Below are 13,193 nucleotides of genomic sequence, written 5' to 3'. Positions count from 1 at the left end.
AAGAAGCTAGGGGGCATCAAGATAAGTCGAGGCGGTATTAGTGATTTGGGACTTGTGTGTAGAGTCACTTGTTATTCGTAGAATGTGCTAAGCCACTTGCATCTTGGATTAAATAATCTCAGAGTAAGCGAACCGACCCTGTTGTGCAGCTCTCGTTTGAGTCTAACCGTTGCAGGGATGAGTCTTCTACTCGAAGGATTATCTGAGCCTTCTGTCAAGTAAAAGTGTTCTGCAACAATAAATGGTCAGTGATTTTGTTCCCATTAGAAGCATCAAGATAATCAAGGGTTGGAAGTGTTTTGTCTCATATGGAATTCAATGAGGATTTGGCATGGTAATGGTTCAGTGTGGCCGGTCTGTCGGGGAGTCATACTAATTCGAGATTTCAGGTTTCAGGAAGGTAGAAGTGGTTTTCTGCATGAGATTAAGGGATCGTTCTTCATCGGGTTGGAGAGTTCTGCTAAGGTTGGGTTCGGTTGCCTTTAGGAAGGCTATTGTACGCGTGGGGTTGTGATTGTGTTGTTCAAACTGTCTGGTGTGCCTGTAATGGTAAGGAATGATGTCGATAACGAAATCTAATTTAAGTGGGGGAGAGTTGTAACGCTTGAAAATGGAGATGTACATAGTTGCCCTTCGTAATTAAAAGAATTGCAATGTAACCCTTGTAAGTAGTACGTGGGGCGCAGCACAAGGTACGCTTGGTGTACTAGCTGAGAAGCTAGTACCCGGGGCGTACCTCATGTATACGCTTAGCGTACTAATGGAAGATGGTCGTGGGTCCGAGGCCTCATACGATGGGCGCACGAAGGGTATGTATGGTGTACGAGGAGGATAAGAAAACCCTATTTTTCGGGGTTATCCCCTATATAAACCATAAGTTAGCCTCTTTTTGCGTTGTTTAACCAGCCTCCTCACCCTTGAAAACCCTAATTCGTTCCTTAGCCTATGTTTGGTGCTTTTGAGCTATTTGAAGCTTTTGTGGAGGGTTTTGTGCATCTAGAGGATAAAGAAGAATCTTAAAGACTCATTCTTTGGAGGAGGGCTTTGAGATCCAGCTTTAGCACCTCCATTTCGTGGCTTGTGAGGTATAAAGTTCAAACCTTTCTATTTCATTTCATAGATCTACTCCTTGGCATGTTTTTGGTCATTTTGGTCCTTTTGGTCCTTTTGGTTGATGATTGGAAGTTAATGCCGTTTTTGGAGCTTAGCCTTATAGATCTGGACATATTAAGGGTTCGTTAGGCATAAATGTGCAAACTTTATGGTGGTTTTGGTCTCATGCAAGTATTAAGTGATTTATTAAACTCGTTTGAGCTCTAGAGCCCCCATTAAGCCATGCATGCACATAAAGTTGGCAACTTTATGTGATTAACCACCTTAAGGAAGTCAAATATGAGTTTGGGTCGAAGTCTTAATGGATTAAGAGTTGAAATGGAAAAGTTGGCCAATTTGGTGAGTACGCGAGGCGTACAAGCATGTACGCTGCACATACAAACCCTTTAAGTAGTACGCTGAGCGTACAAGCTAAGTACACCCCGCGTACTCAGCAGGTTCGATTTCTTTTGTTTTGGGCTTGAGTGGGCTTGGTTGTCTTGGGCCATTTTGGGCCATCATGATTCTTTGGTTGGGCTACTAAGATTCTATTGGACTCTCTTGGGTGAAGGCCCGTGAAAGGGATTGGGACCAATTTGGAAAATTGGGCCATATTTGGGCCTTGAGTGTTTATTTTAGATTTTTGGGCTTTTGGACATTTGGATTAGGCCTTGGCCTTGGGCCAAGTTAGAGGAAGGGTAAAAATGTCTTTTACCCTAATTTGGACTCTTAGTCGGGATCCAATTATTAATTGGATGTTACTTTGTGATTGATAGAGCAGGGATTTTTAGCGGATCTGCAGTCAGAGATTTATCCGTTGGTTTCAGCTATCTGAGGTGAGTCTCCTCACTGTACTGTGGGTCGAAGGGACCAATGCCGACCCATTTGGCTTATGTTATTGGAAGACCAGGGGGTGGACCTTGGCATTTGTATGAAAGAACTGGAGGTGGCTCCTGGAAAATTCGTATGCAGGACCAGGGTTCAGACCTTGGAAGTTAAGTAGGTAGTTAGTTGTAGATTGTATGCTAGTTGTCTTTGTTATGCTTGCTTGGAAGACCAGGAGGTGGCTCCTTACACTTGTCTGTAAGACCCAGGGTTTTGGCCCCCGACAGACAAGGAAAGACCATGATACGGCTTGTGGCATAATGACAAGACTATGGTTGGCACATAGCACCTCCTATTGCATGTATGATATGTATGGTGCGTGATATTTTGGGGAACTTACTAAGCTTTGTGCTTACAGTTGTTGTTTATGGTTTCAGGTACTTCCGGTTCGAAAGGGAAGGGTCCGACTTGATCGCAGCGTATACACCCATGTTTTTCCGCAACCTTGTGAGTTTGGGATTGTACTCTGATAACTGTTTTTATTATAAAATACATTTAAGTGTTTGAGTAATGATAAATGGGTGTTTTGATTGTTTTAAAAATGAAAATTTTACAATGATATTTGGGGACGTTACGCCCATTGATGGTCGTTTAATCCCTATATAACCAAATATTTATTTTTATCGCAATTAATTATGTTAGTTATTGATTTGAAGTGACAAATAAAAATTATTATTACATATTACAAAAAGAAAAAAAAACATAATTTTGAAATATTATAAAGTTATTTCACTTATAAATAACAAAATACATAAATACAAGATTATTTTGGACCAATGATTCTAGTCCAAAAAAAAAAAAAAAAAAACCTCATTTTGGACATTGATGCTACTTCAAAAACACTTTAGACCAAAGTAGCGATTTTTGCCTAACCACGAGGACCATTTTGTGGTTTTGTCTTAAAGAAACTTAAGTAATGTTGCCATGTTGGTACATTGCACGACTCGTTTGAATGAAGTGCCTTCCCCCTCCCACCACTTTCTCTCTCACACAGATTCACATTCAATACGTGTGAGACAAAATCCAACACCAAGATACATCATGTTTATGTGAATGTGTGTGTGTCTGTTGACAGACAGAAGGGCTATGACAGAACATGCCGAAATTAATCCTTTTAAAGTGATGTATATTTACGACATATTTCAATGATGTATGCACAAATGGAGCTTCAACTGGCCCTGTCTCTCTCTTCTTCTTCGTCTTCATCTTCTACAGAGTTTGATCTGAACGATCAGAACCATGAAACTGTACAAGGAAAAGCCATGTTTGGGTTCATGAAATCGGAGGATTTTTTGAAAAGGAAGCTCTGCGTTAATGGCGATGACGATGAAGAAGAGTTCCATGTCCCTGAAACACTGCCTCTTCTTTTTTGCAACAATAGTAACGAAGATTATGGTGATGATGTGAATGAAGTTGAATCCACTTTTATGTTCATCAATAACAAGTAATTATTTTCGCTTTCCTCTTTTTTTCTTTGATGATTATCACGGTATTTAGATTTTGATTTTTTGTGAAAGAAACATGGTAGCCTTATATATACTCTTTTCCATTTTATTGAAAAATATAGTTATTATTATTTTTGAACAGCATATATAATTATTATGATAAATATGTTAGCTTATATGTAATTATTAATTAATACGATAAATATGACTAAACCGACATTGTTATGTTACTACAAATTAAAGTAATATAATTATTTTTTTACATGGCAAAATGGGTCGGGTCACTTTGACTTCCATGCACTCTTTGATTTTTCTTTAGAATCTTTAATCAATAGATAATATGTTAAGTGGAGAAATTAAATATCCTTCTATATAGGAGAATATTTGTTTGGTTTCAAGAATATTTTTAATTAAATTGATTTAGAAGGCTTTATTTGTTTGGTTTCACTCTAGGCAACTTCTATGATCCGTTAAAGATAAAATGTAACTAAGGTTGACTCGTTTATCCTTATATAAACCGACTGAAAATAGTACATATAAGAAAATTGTTATCATAGTAAATAACTCTTACGGGTTTGAAGGCATAAATTAAGATGTAACGAAATTTACATGGTTCATCAGAGCCACTCTCATGCCAAGTAGAAAAGATTTATTATTAATTTTGTCAAATCTTTACAACTACATAGAAATCTATATATAAAGCTAGGCATTTGAGGTATTTAATTTTGACCATTAAAACATATTAGATTTCCATCATAAAACGGCATATGGGCACCTATTGCTTGGTTGCATAGCAATGATCCGGTCCAATCAGATTTCAGAATTCAACAGTAACTAGATCAGAAAACATGAATTTGTCACGTGTTATAACACATATACAGCATGTTTGTCATATATATTGACTATTGTGTTGGTTTTCAATTAGAAACGGTGGAGATGAGAATGGTGTAATCGGGTGGCCACCGGTGAAATCAAGTAGGAAGAAGCTTTGCCACCAGAACCATGGTGGCAGTGGTGGTGATGATGGTCGTCGAGGAAGCGGAGGGTCAAAGTCAATGTATGTTAAGGTGCAAATGGAAGGAGATGGAATTGCAAGAAAGATTGACCTTAATCTACACCGTTCTTACCATACACTCGTTCACACGTTAGCCCATATGTTTGGGAAGTGTAAGTACCTATGATAATGTGGATTAATAATCAAACAATTTTTTTTAGTCTACTACTATTAATATACCCTTTTATTTATTATATACTTCTTAGTTTGATAAAAACATCAAATCAGTGGTACAATAAGTAATTAGGGATGCATATTTGATAAAGTAAATGTTAAAATATTAAAATAGAAATGTATATTTAATAGTAGCGAGGGTGTATGAATAAAATCACATTTTTTAATATATGTTATAAAAATAATATTGTTTTTAGATATTATGTAAAACATTTTGATGTTGAATTGTTTGTCAAAATACTTATAGATGTTGTCTTCATAACATGCATGATCATGATGTTGGAGAAACAGGTAAAGAAGAAGTGAAGCTTACGTATCAAGACCAAGAAGGGGATTGGTTGCTTGCTAGTGACGTGCCTTGGGGGTATTTTAGTAATTCATGCGAATTATAATTCAATAAAATCTAATACATGCTTAATATTCACAATGTTGGTCGATCAGGATTACATTCTTACCCCTAGGCTATTTCTAACTTTTGCAGATCATTTATGGAGGCAGTTCAGCGTCTAAAACTACTAAGAAGTAGTTATTGACAGATTTGCAAGATAGAACCTTCATCGTTTTGGTAGAATTGGAGCTAGAAATATAAGTAGAACTATCAGAAATATATAATTTTCTGTTCTAAATACAATGCGTTAATTAATTATGTGGTATCGCGTGGTTTTTATGTGATGGTGTGAATTCTAGACGACGTGTGCGGATTTAATTTCATAATTTTCTTCTATTTGTCGGAATGAATTTTACTATTTCGTTTTCTTTTATTTCATTTGTTATACGCTTTTAACGAGTGTTTCCTGTTCCTTAATGACTATTCTCTAGTATAACAATTGTATAGTATAGTAATTGTATAAACAATTATAGTATAGCAATTGTATAAACACAGACCAATATATCAAAATATCTCTTTGATTTATAATTGGAAATATCACTCAAAAACCAATTGGTTTACACTGTGTTTGTGTTGTACTGCATATTCATAACTCGATATATGTTGTATATATATATAAGCTGGAGTAAGCTTATAATATTAAACTACAAAAAGATACCCAACATCTTGATGGTATTCCTTTTGCTTTTCCTGGAAATATGGTGAGTGGAAGACAATGGAGGGAATTAAGGAATTGAGATTCCAACAATCACCCCCGAATCTCTAAGTCCTTCTAGAGATTCCCGATCACCGCCAATCTTTAAGTCCTTCTAAAGATGTCTTCAATCCCGATCAAGTCCCGCATTGTCTTGAACTTGGTTCGAGCCAATGGTTTTGTGAGAATGTCTGCCTTTTGTTCTTCACCTGGAATGTACTTCACCTCCACTTGTTCCTTTTCAACACACTTACGAATGAAGTGAAACCTCGTGTGAATGTGTTTGCTTCTTCCGTGAAAAACAGGATTCTTCGTGAGTTCGATAGCTGACTTGTTATCAACTCTTAGGACCACCTTCTCTTGTGCTTTGTTCATGATTTCGCCTAGCAAATCTTGAAGCCATATTGCTTGACATGCAGCCGCAGTTGCAACCATGAACTCCGCCTCGCAAGATGATAAAGCAACAGTATCTTGCTTTTGAGAACACCATGTTATTGGAGACAACCCATAGTAGAAAATGTGACCGGTTGTGCTTCTTCCGTCATCTGGATCAACATTATGACTACTATCACTGTAACCAATTATTCGATTTTGTCCCATCCTCTTGTACTTGATTCTGTATCCCGTTGTTCCTCGTAAATACCTTAGGATGTGTTTGATTGCAACACCATGTGATTCTCTTGGATCTTGCATGTATCGACTAACAACTCCAACCGCATATGTCATATCGGGTCTTGTCTGCAAGAGATATCTAAGGCATCCTACCAACTTTCGGTATTGTGTCGGGTCGATTTCGGGTTCATCTTCGGCCTTCGACATTTTGGTTCCTGGATCCATGGGAATGTGGGTCGGATTGCAATCGTGTAAACTGGCTTCTTTTAGAATGCGTCTAGCATACGCTTCTTGGTTTATAGTAATCCCTGATTCTTCTTGTTTGACTTCAATGCCCAGGTAGTAAGTTAATCTTCCAAGATCAGACATCTCGAAGTTCTTGGACATTTCAAATTTGAACCTTTTGATCATGCTCAAATTTGTACCTGTGACAAACAAATCATCAACATAGATTGCTAAAATTAGCAAGTTGGATCCTTCGTTCTTCCGGTACACCGATGGTTCTTTCATGCACTTATGAAATTTCATTCCTTTCAAAATCCCATCAAGTTTTGTATTCCATGCTCTCGGTGCTTGTCTAAGACCATATAGTGCTTTTGAAAGACAGTACACCTTGTGCTCGTCGCCTTTCCTTATGTAGCCTTCCGGTTGATACACATAGACGGTTTCTTTCAACTCTCCATGTAAGAAAGCCGTCTTGACATCCAAGTGGTGAAGCTCCCATCCATTGGTAGCGGCTAAGGCAATGAGAAACCGTATGGTTTCGATGCGAGCTACCGGAGCAAATACTTCTTGAAAGTCAATACCAGGTTGTTGTACGTACCCTTTAGCAACCAACCTCGCCTTGTGTTTGTTTATGGTGCCATCTGCATTTTTCTTCAGCTTGAACACCCATTTGAGTCCAATGGGCTTCACCCCCATAGGTTTGTTTACGAGAGACCAAGTATTGTTCTTGTTGATCGAATTGATTTCTGTATTCATGGCTTTGACCCACTCTGGTTCTTTCTTTGCCTCTTCAACCGATACCGGCTCGTCATTGGTTGCTAGGAGAAGTTCTTCAATTTCATCAACATAAAGCACATAATCTCGTAATCGAATTGGAAGCACCTTTTGTCTTGTGGGCCTTTGGTTTTGAACATTGTTCACGTTGTTGTTGATCGGACTTGGTTGCTCATTTTCTTGTACCTCCACTCCGTCTTCAATCTCGTGATCCGGTTCGTTTGTTTCGTTGTTTACATCGTTTCCTTGGTTGTTGTTTGCCTCATCTTCCGGTAAATCCCATGGTACTATGAATGATCCTGGTTCTTCATTGTCAGGTGTAGCTTCGTTAACCCAATTCCATCCTTTGGTTTCATTAAAAATAACGTCTCGACTTACGATTATTTTTTGTGTAACCGGGTTAAATAACCGATAGGCTTTTGTACCCGGTTCAGAACCAAGATGAACCAATGGTCTTGATCTTGCATCCAATTTTTTCACGTTTACTGGTTCAACTTTTGCATACGCTAAACACCCAAAGATGCGTACGTTCTCCAAATTAGGTTTTCTTTTATACAACTTCTCGTACGGAGTTGTATCACCAAGTACTCTTGTGTAAACACGGTTGATCAGGTTTGTGGAATGTTTTACCGCTTCTCCCCATAGATAGTTTGGAACATGCATCGCCTTCATGATACTTCGTGTCATGTCCATAAGTGTTCTGTTTCTTCGTTCCACAATACCGTTTTGTTGTGGTGAATATGGGGCGGTAAGATGGCGTTTGATTCCATTCATATCACAAAAGGAATTAAACTCGAGCGAAGTAAACTCACCTCCTCGATCACTTCGAAACACCTTTAAAGACTTTCCGAGCTCATTCTCCGCCAAAGCTTTAAATTTTTTGAAGTGTAAAAACGCCTCATTTTTCTCTTTTAAGAGAAAAATCCACATATACCGTGAAAAATCGTCAATTAGTGTGAAAATGTATTGATTTTGACCCTTCGTTGACGGTGTTATCGGTCCACATAAATCACCGTGAACTAGCTCCAATGGTCGTGTTGCTTTGTACGTCGTCATTAATGGAAATGACTTTCTTGTTTGCTTGCCCACCAAGCAAGATTCACACAATTGATTCTCACTGTCAAAATAGGGTAACCCTTTGACTAGACCTTTCTTGGACATCTTTTTCATTGACTCGAAATTTATGTGTCCAAGTCTTGCATGCCAGCGCCACGTGTCTTCACTCAGTCTTGTATGAAGGCAAATAGGTACTCCAATAGGCAACTGTATTTTATAAAGGCGATTTGGAGTTCTTTGTACCTTCATTAATAAGCAGTTGTCGGCATCATGCATCGTCAAATAGTTGTCTTTCATCCGAATATCACACCCGGCTTCGGTTGCTTGTCCGAGACTGAAAATATTATTTTTCAAATCCGGAATGAAATAAATCTCCGTTATCAATCGTTGTTGTCCCGATTTTCCTTGGAAAACAATTGAGCCTTTCCCTTTTATTTCGACACACGAATTATCACCGAATTTGACCTTTCCGGTTATTCCTTCGTCGAGTTCGGAGAAAAATGAATGATTTCCCGTCATGTGATTACTCGCCCCGTTGTCCAAATACCACACATCGTTTTCTTGTGAGTTGTATCGAGACGGTATCACCTTCTCTTCGTTCAAAAATACGGTCTCGTGTAAAAATACTGTTTCACCGGCATCGTCGTGTTCAGTAAAATTACTTTCTTGGAATTTTTGGGTTCAGTCCGGACATTTGGATGCATAATGGCCCGACTTATCACATCTGTAGCATATAATCTTCGACAGATCTTTTTTCGGGTTTCGGTTTGAGTCCGAATTAGAATTGGGCCGGTTATTGGGCTTATTATTGTTTTGGGCCGAATTGGGTCTATTTCCTTTTGGGCCTGACCCACTGGATCCTACTGACCCGGATCCACCACCCGACCCGCTTGACCCATTTCGATTAAAGCCTCCCGACTCGGTGACATTAGAACCCTTCCCCCGTTTTCCCCAATTCGTCTTCCCCGACGATCCAGAACCTCCACCGCCATCATTTCTTCATCCACCACCACCACTCGTTCTAGTCATCAACACTCTTTGTTGCCCGTCTCCGCCTTCATCTGCTTTGATTCTTTCTTCATACGCTTTCAGACGCCCTACGACGTCATCGAAGGATACTGTCTTCAAGTCAAGCACTTGCTCGAGGGAGGCAACGATTTGAATGAACCGATGAGGTACCACCGTCAAGAGTTTCTTCACGAGTTTCGTTTCTCCGATGGGTTCTCCCAGTGACGCTGACTTCGAGGCGATTCCAGCGAGCTTTCCGGCGAAAGCGTCTATCGTCTCTGTCTCCTGCATCTTCAGTCGGTCTAGATCGGCAGTGAGAGTTTGAAGTCGGGCCTCTTTTACTCTGTCGGCTCCAACATGTCGAGCCCTAATCGACTCCCAGAGGACCTTCGCTTCATCGACGTCCCCTATCTGCATTATCAAGCTCTCAGGGATTGCTTGATACAGCAATCCCATGGCAAGGTAATTCTTTTCATCATTCTTCTCTTCTCCTGGATCGATTATGGTCCAGGCTTTATGAATTCGAAGTACAACTTTCATACGCAGGGACCATACGATGTAATTTGTGGAATTCAACATCGGGCAAGCCACTGTGGTTGATCCTATCTCTTTGAGTTTCACCGGAGCCGTACCAGCATCACCACCATCTCCTTCTTTGTCTGACATCTTTACTGGTGTCCTTCTTGATCACCAGGTAATTCAAAGCTTTCACAGCTCCCCTTGCCTGATTTCGAAAGCTCTGATACCAATTCTAGTATAACAATTGTATAGTATAGTAATTGTATAAACAATTATAGTATAGCAATTGTATAAACACAGACCAATATATCAAAATATCTCTTTGATTTATAATTGGAAATATCACTCAAAAACCAATTGGTTTACACTGTGTTTGTGTTGTACTGCATATTCATAACTCGATATATGCTGTATATATATATAAGCTGGAGTAAGCTTATAATATTAAACTACAAAAAGATACCCAACATCTTGATAGTATTCCTTTTGCTTTTCCTGGAAATATGGTGAGTGGAAGACAATGGAGGGAATTAAGGAATTGAGATTCCAACATATTCATGATCGTGTATATTATTTGAGGTTTTCTATAAGTATCATATTCCTTTTCCAATTCCACCCCCTTGATTTTATTTTTTGTCTTGTCTTGTTTTTTTTTTGTTTTTTTCCTATTTTGTTTTTTTTTTGTTTTTAATTATTATTATTATTATTATTATTATTATTATTATTATATTTTGATTGATATTATTATTATTATTATTATTATTATAAATTCCGCACAAAATTTTAATATTCGGACGACATTATAAATTCAAATTGCTATATAAAATCGGTTTTTAAATATTTTTTTATATTTTTTAATTACGGACAAAAAAGTCGTTCGAATTTTATAATGTTGCGCGAATTTATAATGTTTACCGAATTTTAAAATGTCATCCGAAATTTAAAATATTGTCCGAATTTTTCTGATTATTGAAACTTATAATAATAATAATAATAATAATAATAGTAATAATATTAAAATATAAAATAAAAGGAAAAAAATCAAAAACGAAAAGAAAAAAAAGAAAAAGAAAAAGAAAAAAATAATGTCAAATCAAAAGTAAAAAGTTGATTCGATTGATGTTAGAGGGTAAAATTGGTTAGGGGTACTTATAGCACAACCCATATTATTTATGTTTATATCCTCAATGAGCATGAACTATATATTCATTAGTGAGAATGGGATCAAGGAAAATAGTTAGTTTACACAAGGATACCTAATAGCTCTTTTCTTAATTCTTATCCCTTTCTTTCTCTCTTTTCGTTTCTTGCAACCCACAGTCAGCTTCACTGGGTTTGTCGGAATTCAATTCATTTCATCATCTTGAACTTCTCGGTCATCGAGCTCTTTTTCTTCATTCATCATGACTATTGAAAAACCATATATATGGTATTACCAATATTAAAGCCTACATCCCACTTATTTTGGATGATGATCGTTTGAAGTCTGAACTATGATTTATGGAGAGTATTATGTTAAACCATTGTAATAGTTTTGGAGTCGGAGATTAACATGTTGAAATAAACAAAGAAGCAACAACACTAGCAAAAAAAAAAAAAAAAAAAAAAAAAAACACACAAAGCAGAATGCGACCGAATTGACTCGATCGTCAATTTGTGGATTTATGGAATGATTTCACAGTCTTTTCTTTATATATATATATATATATATATATATATATATATATATATATATATATATATATATATATATATATATATATATATATATATATATATATATATTTTGAACGGCAATACAATATTATCCTAAGCTACTCCTAAATCCACATATGTCTCCGACGAGACTTGAACCCTCAACCTCAAGGAGAGAGGGCAACACTTGATACTGCTGGGCTAGAAACCCTTTGGTGTGTGTGTGTGTGTGTGTGTGTGTGTGTGTGTGTATATATATATATATATATATATATATATATATATATATATATATATATATATATATATATATATATAATTGCTAATGAAGTTTGGAAGAATCTCGAGACACTCTTTCATGACAAAAAAGATGCCAAAGTCGTTCAGCTGGACAATGAACTATGTAAAACTACTATCGATGATTCAAAAATCATAGAATATTATACTCGGATCAAGACGGTTGACGGCTTGATTGATAATATTGATGTTGCAGTTCCAAAAAAGAACCTTGTCATGTACACCATCATTGGATTGTCTTCCAAGTTCGATTATACTGCCAATTGAATCCGTCATCGTGTGCATGTTCGTATCTTCATGAAGACAATATCCATGCTTCTCCCTGAAGAACAATGCATAGGTCAAAATCACACTCGTACTATAAAAGCCTCAAACTCGGAAAACTCATCATATCCTTTGATCATAGAACACTCAAATAGTATTAATCTAAGCAACAACATTCAAGGTGGTTATAATTGTGGAGGTCGTGGTGGGAGATGCCACGATCAAACATCTGAACACAATGACAATTGTGATACTATCGGCACACAACAATAGCCATAACATGGGTGAGGGTACGACTAGTGCCTGTGGGCCTACCCCATACTGAAGACATCTCGCTAGCCTTAAGCGGCAAATGTTGGGCCTCATCAGTCATAGCCCCAATCTTCATTTAGGTGGCCCAACTCGCAGCTTTGGCCTTAATTCGAGTGTCCCAACTCAACAAACCAGTTTTTAGCCTAATAGATCAGTACCGGTTCGACTAATCATGTCCATCTTGTATTTCAAGCCAACATCCCTCCTTTGTGGGCTTATGTTAGTTCTCATGCCTATACTTCCACATACCAACCATCATTGCTTCTGCAAATGTTCAACATCTTATCTTCGAATGATCCAGGCACAAATGGGTGATACATGGATTTATTAGGAGTATGCCCACAATCACAACAATTTGATAATATTACTATTAATAGAGGATCTTTTTGATTTACATGCAAGAAAGATTTAAGAAATATTTGACAAGAGAGAGATAGTAAGGATATAGTTTGTTAATTTATTAGTTATTAATAAATTTGTAACGTCCCAAAAATATGATCCAAAAATTTCATTTTTAATTTAAGTAAAACAATATTCCAAAACCATTATTCATACAACCCGAATGAAAATAAGTATAACAAACGTCATATCAAACAAAGTGATATATCAAAAGCGGAATCCATATGGTGTGTGCGATGCAGTCATCCCGAGTTTTTCCCTTTCGAACCGAAAGTACCTGAAACATAAACTGAAAACCGT

The 13,193-nt window shown here is 37.3% G+C and overlaps 2 protein-coding genes across 2 annotated transcripts; one reads left to right on the top strand and one right to left on the bottom strand.

The window, feature by feature from the left end:
- Positions 1–2,974: 2,974 nt before the first annotated feature.
- LOC145123864 (auxin-responsive protein IAA28-like) lies at positions 2,975–5,411 on the top strand. The gene is made up of 4 exons (XM_079059067.1): positions 2,975–3,421; positions 4,348–4,589; positions 4,942–5,014; positions 5,132–5,411. Exons 1-4 carry the CDS (start codon positions 3,123–3,125, stop codon positions 5,181–5,183), a joined length of 666 nt encoding a protein of 221 aa, XP_078915193.1. The 5' UTR covers positions 2,975–3,122; the 3' UTR covers positions 5,184–5,411.
- Positions 5,412–9,398: 3,987 nt separating this feature from the next.
- Positions 9,399–10,073, bottom strand: LOC145126900 (uncharacterized). Its single transcript, XM_079062179.1, has one exon. The coding sequence runs from the start codon at positions 10,071–10,073 to the stop codon at positions 9,399–9,401; it is 675 nt and encodes a 224-aa protein (XP_078918305.1).
- Between the last annotated feature and the right edge of the window lie 3,120 nt (positions 10,074–13,193).

The sequence above is a fragment of the Lactuca virosa genome, chromosome 7 (genome assembly GCF_052849685.1).
Source record: "Lactuca virosa cultivar CGN04683 chromosome 7, Lactuca_virosa_CGN04683_v6, whole genome shotgun sequence".
Classification (NCBI taxonomy): domain Eukaryota; kingdom Viridiplantae; phylum Streptophyta; class Magnoliopsida; order Asterales; family Asteraceae; genus Lactuca; species Lactuca virosa.
This window is presented reverse-complemented; position numbering and strand designations above follow the sequence as displayed.

Bases quoted from the DNA above. Each gene is read 5' to 3' on its own strand.
- LOC145123864 (XM_079059067.1), top strand. From the start codon at position 3,123: ATGATGTATGCACAAATGGAGCTTCAACTGGCCCTGTCTCTCTCTTCT. The intron at 4,590-4,941 runs GTAAGTACCTAT...TTGGAGAAACAG, and splicing joins AGCCCATATGTTTGGGAAGT to GTAAAGAAGAAGTGAAGCTT. The intron at 5,015-5,131 runs GTATTTTAGTAA...TAACTTTTGCAG, and splicing joins GCTAGTGACGTGCCTTGGGG to ATCATTTATGGAGGCAGTTC.
- LOC145126900 (XM_079062179.1), bottom strand. From the start codon at position 10,073: ATGTCAGACAAAGAAGGAGATGGTGGTGATGCTGGTACGGCTCCGGTG.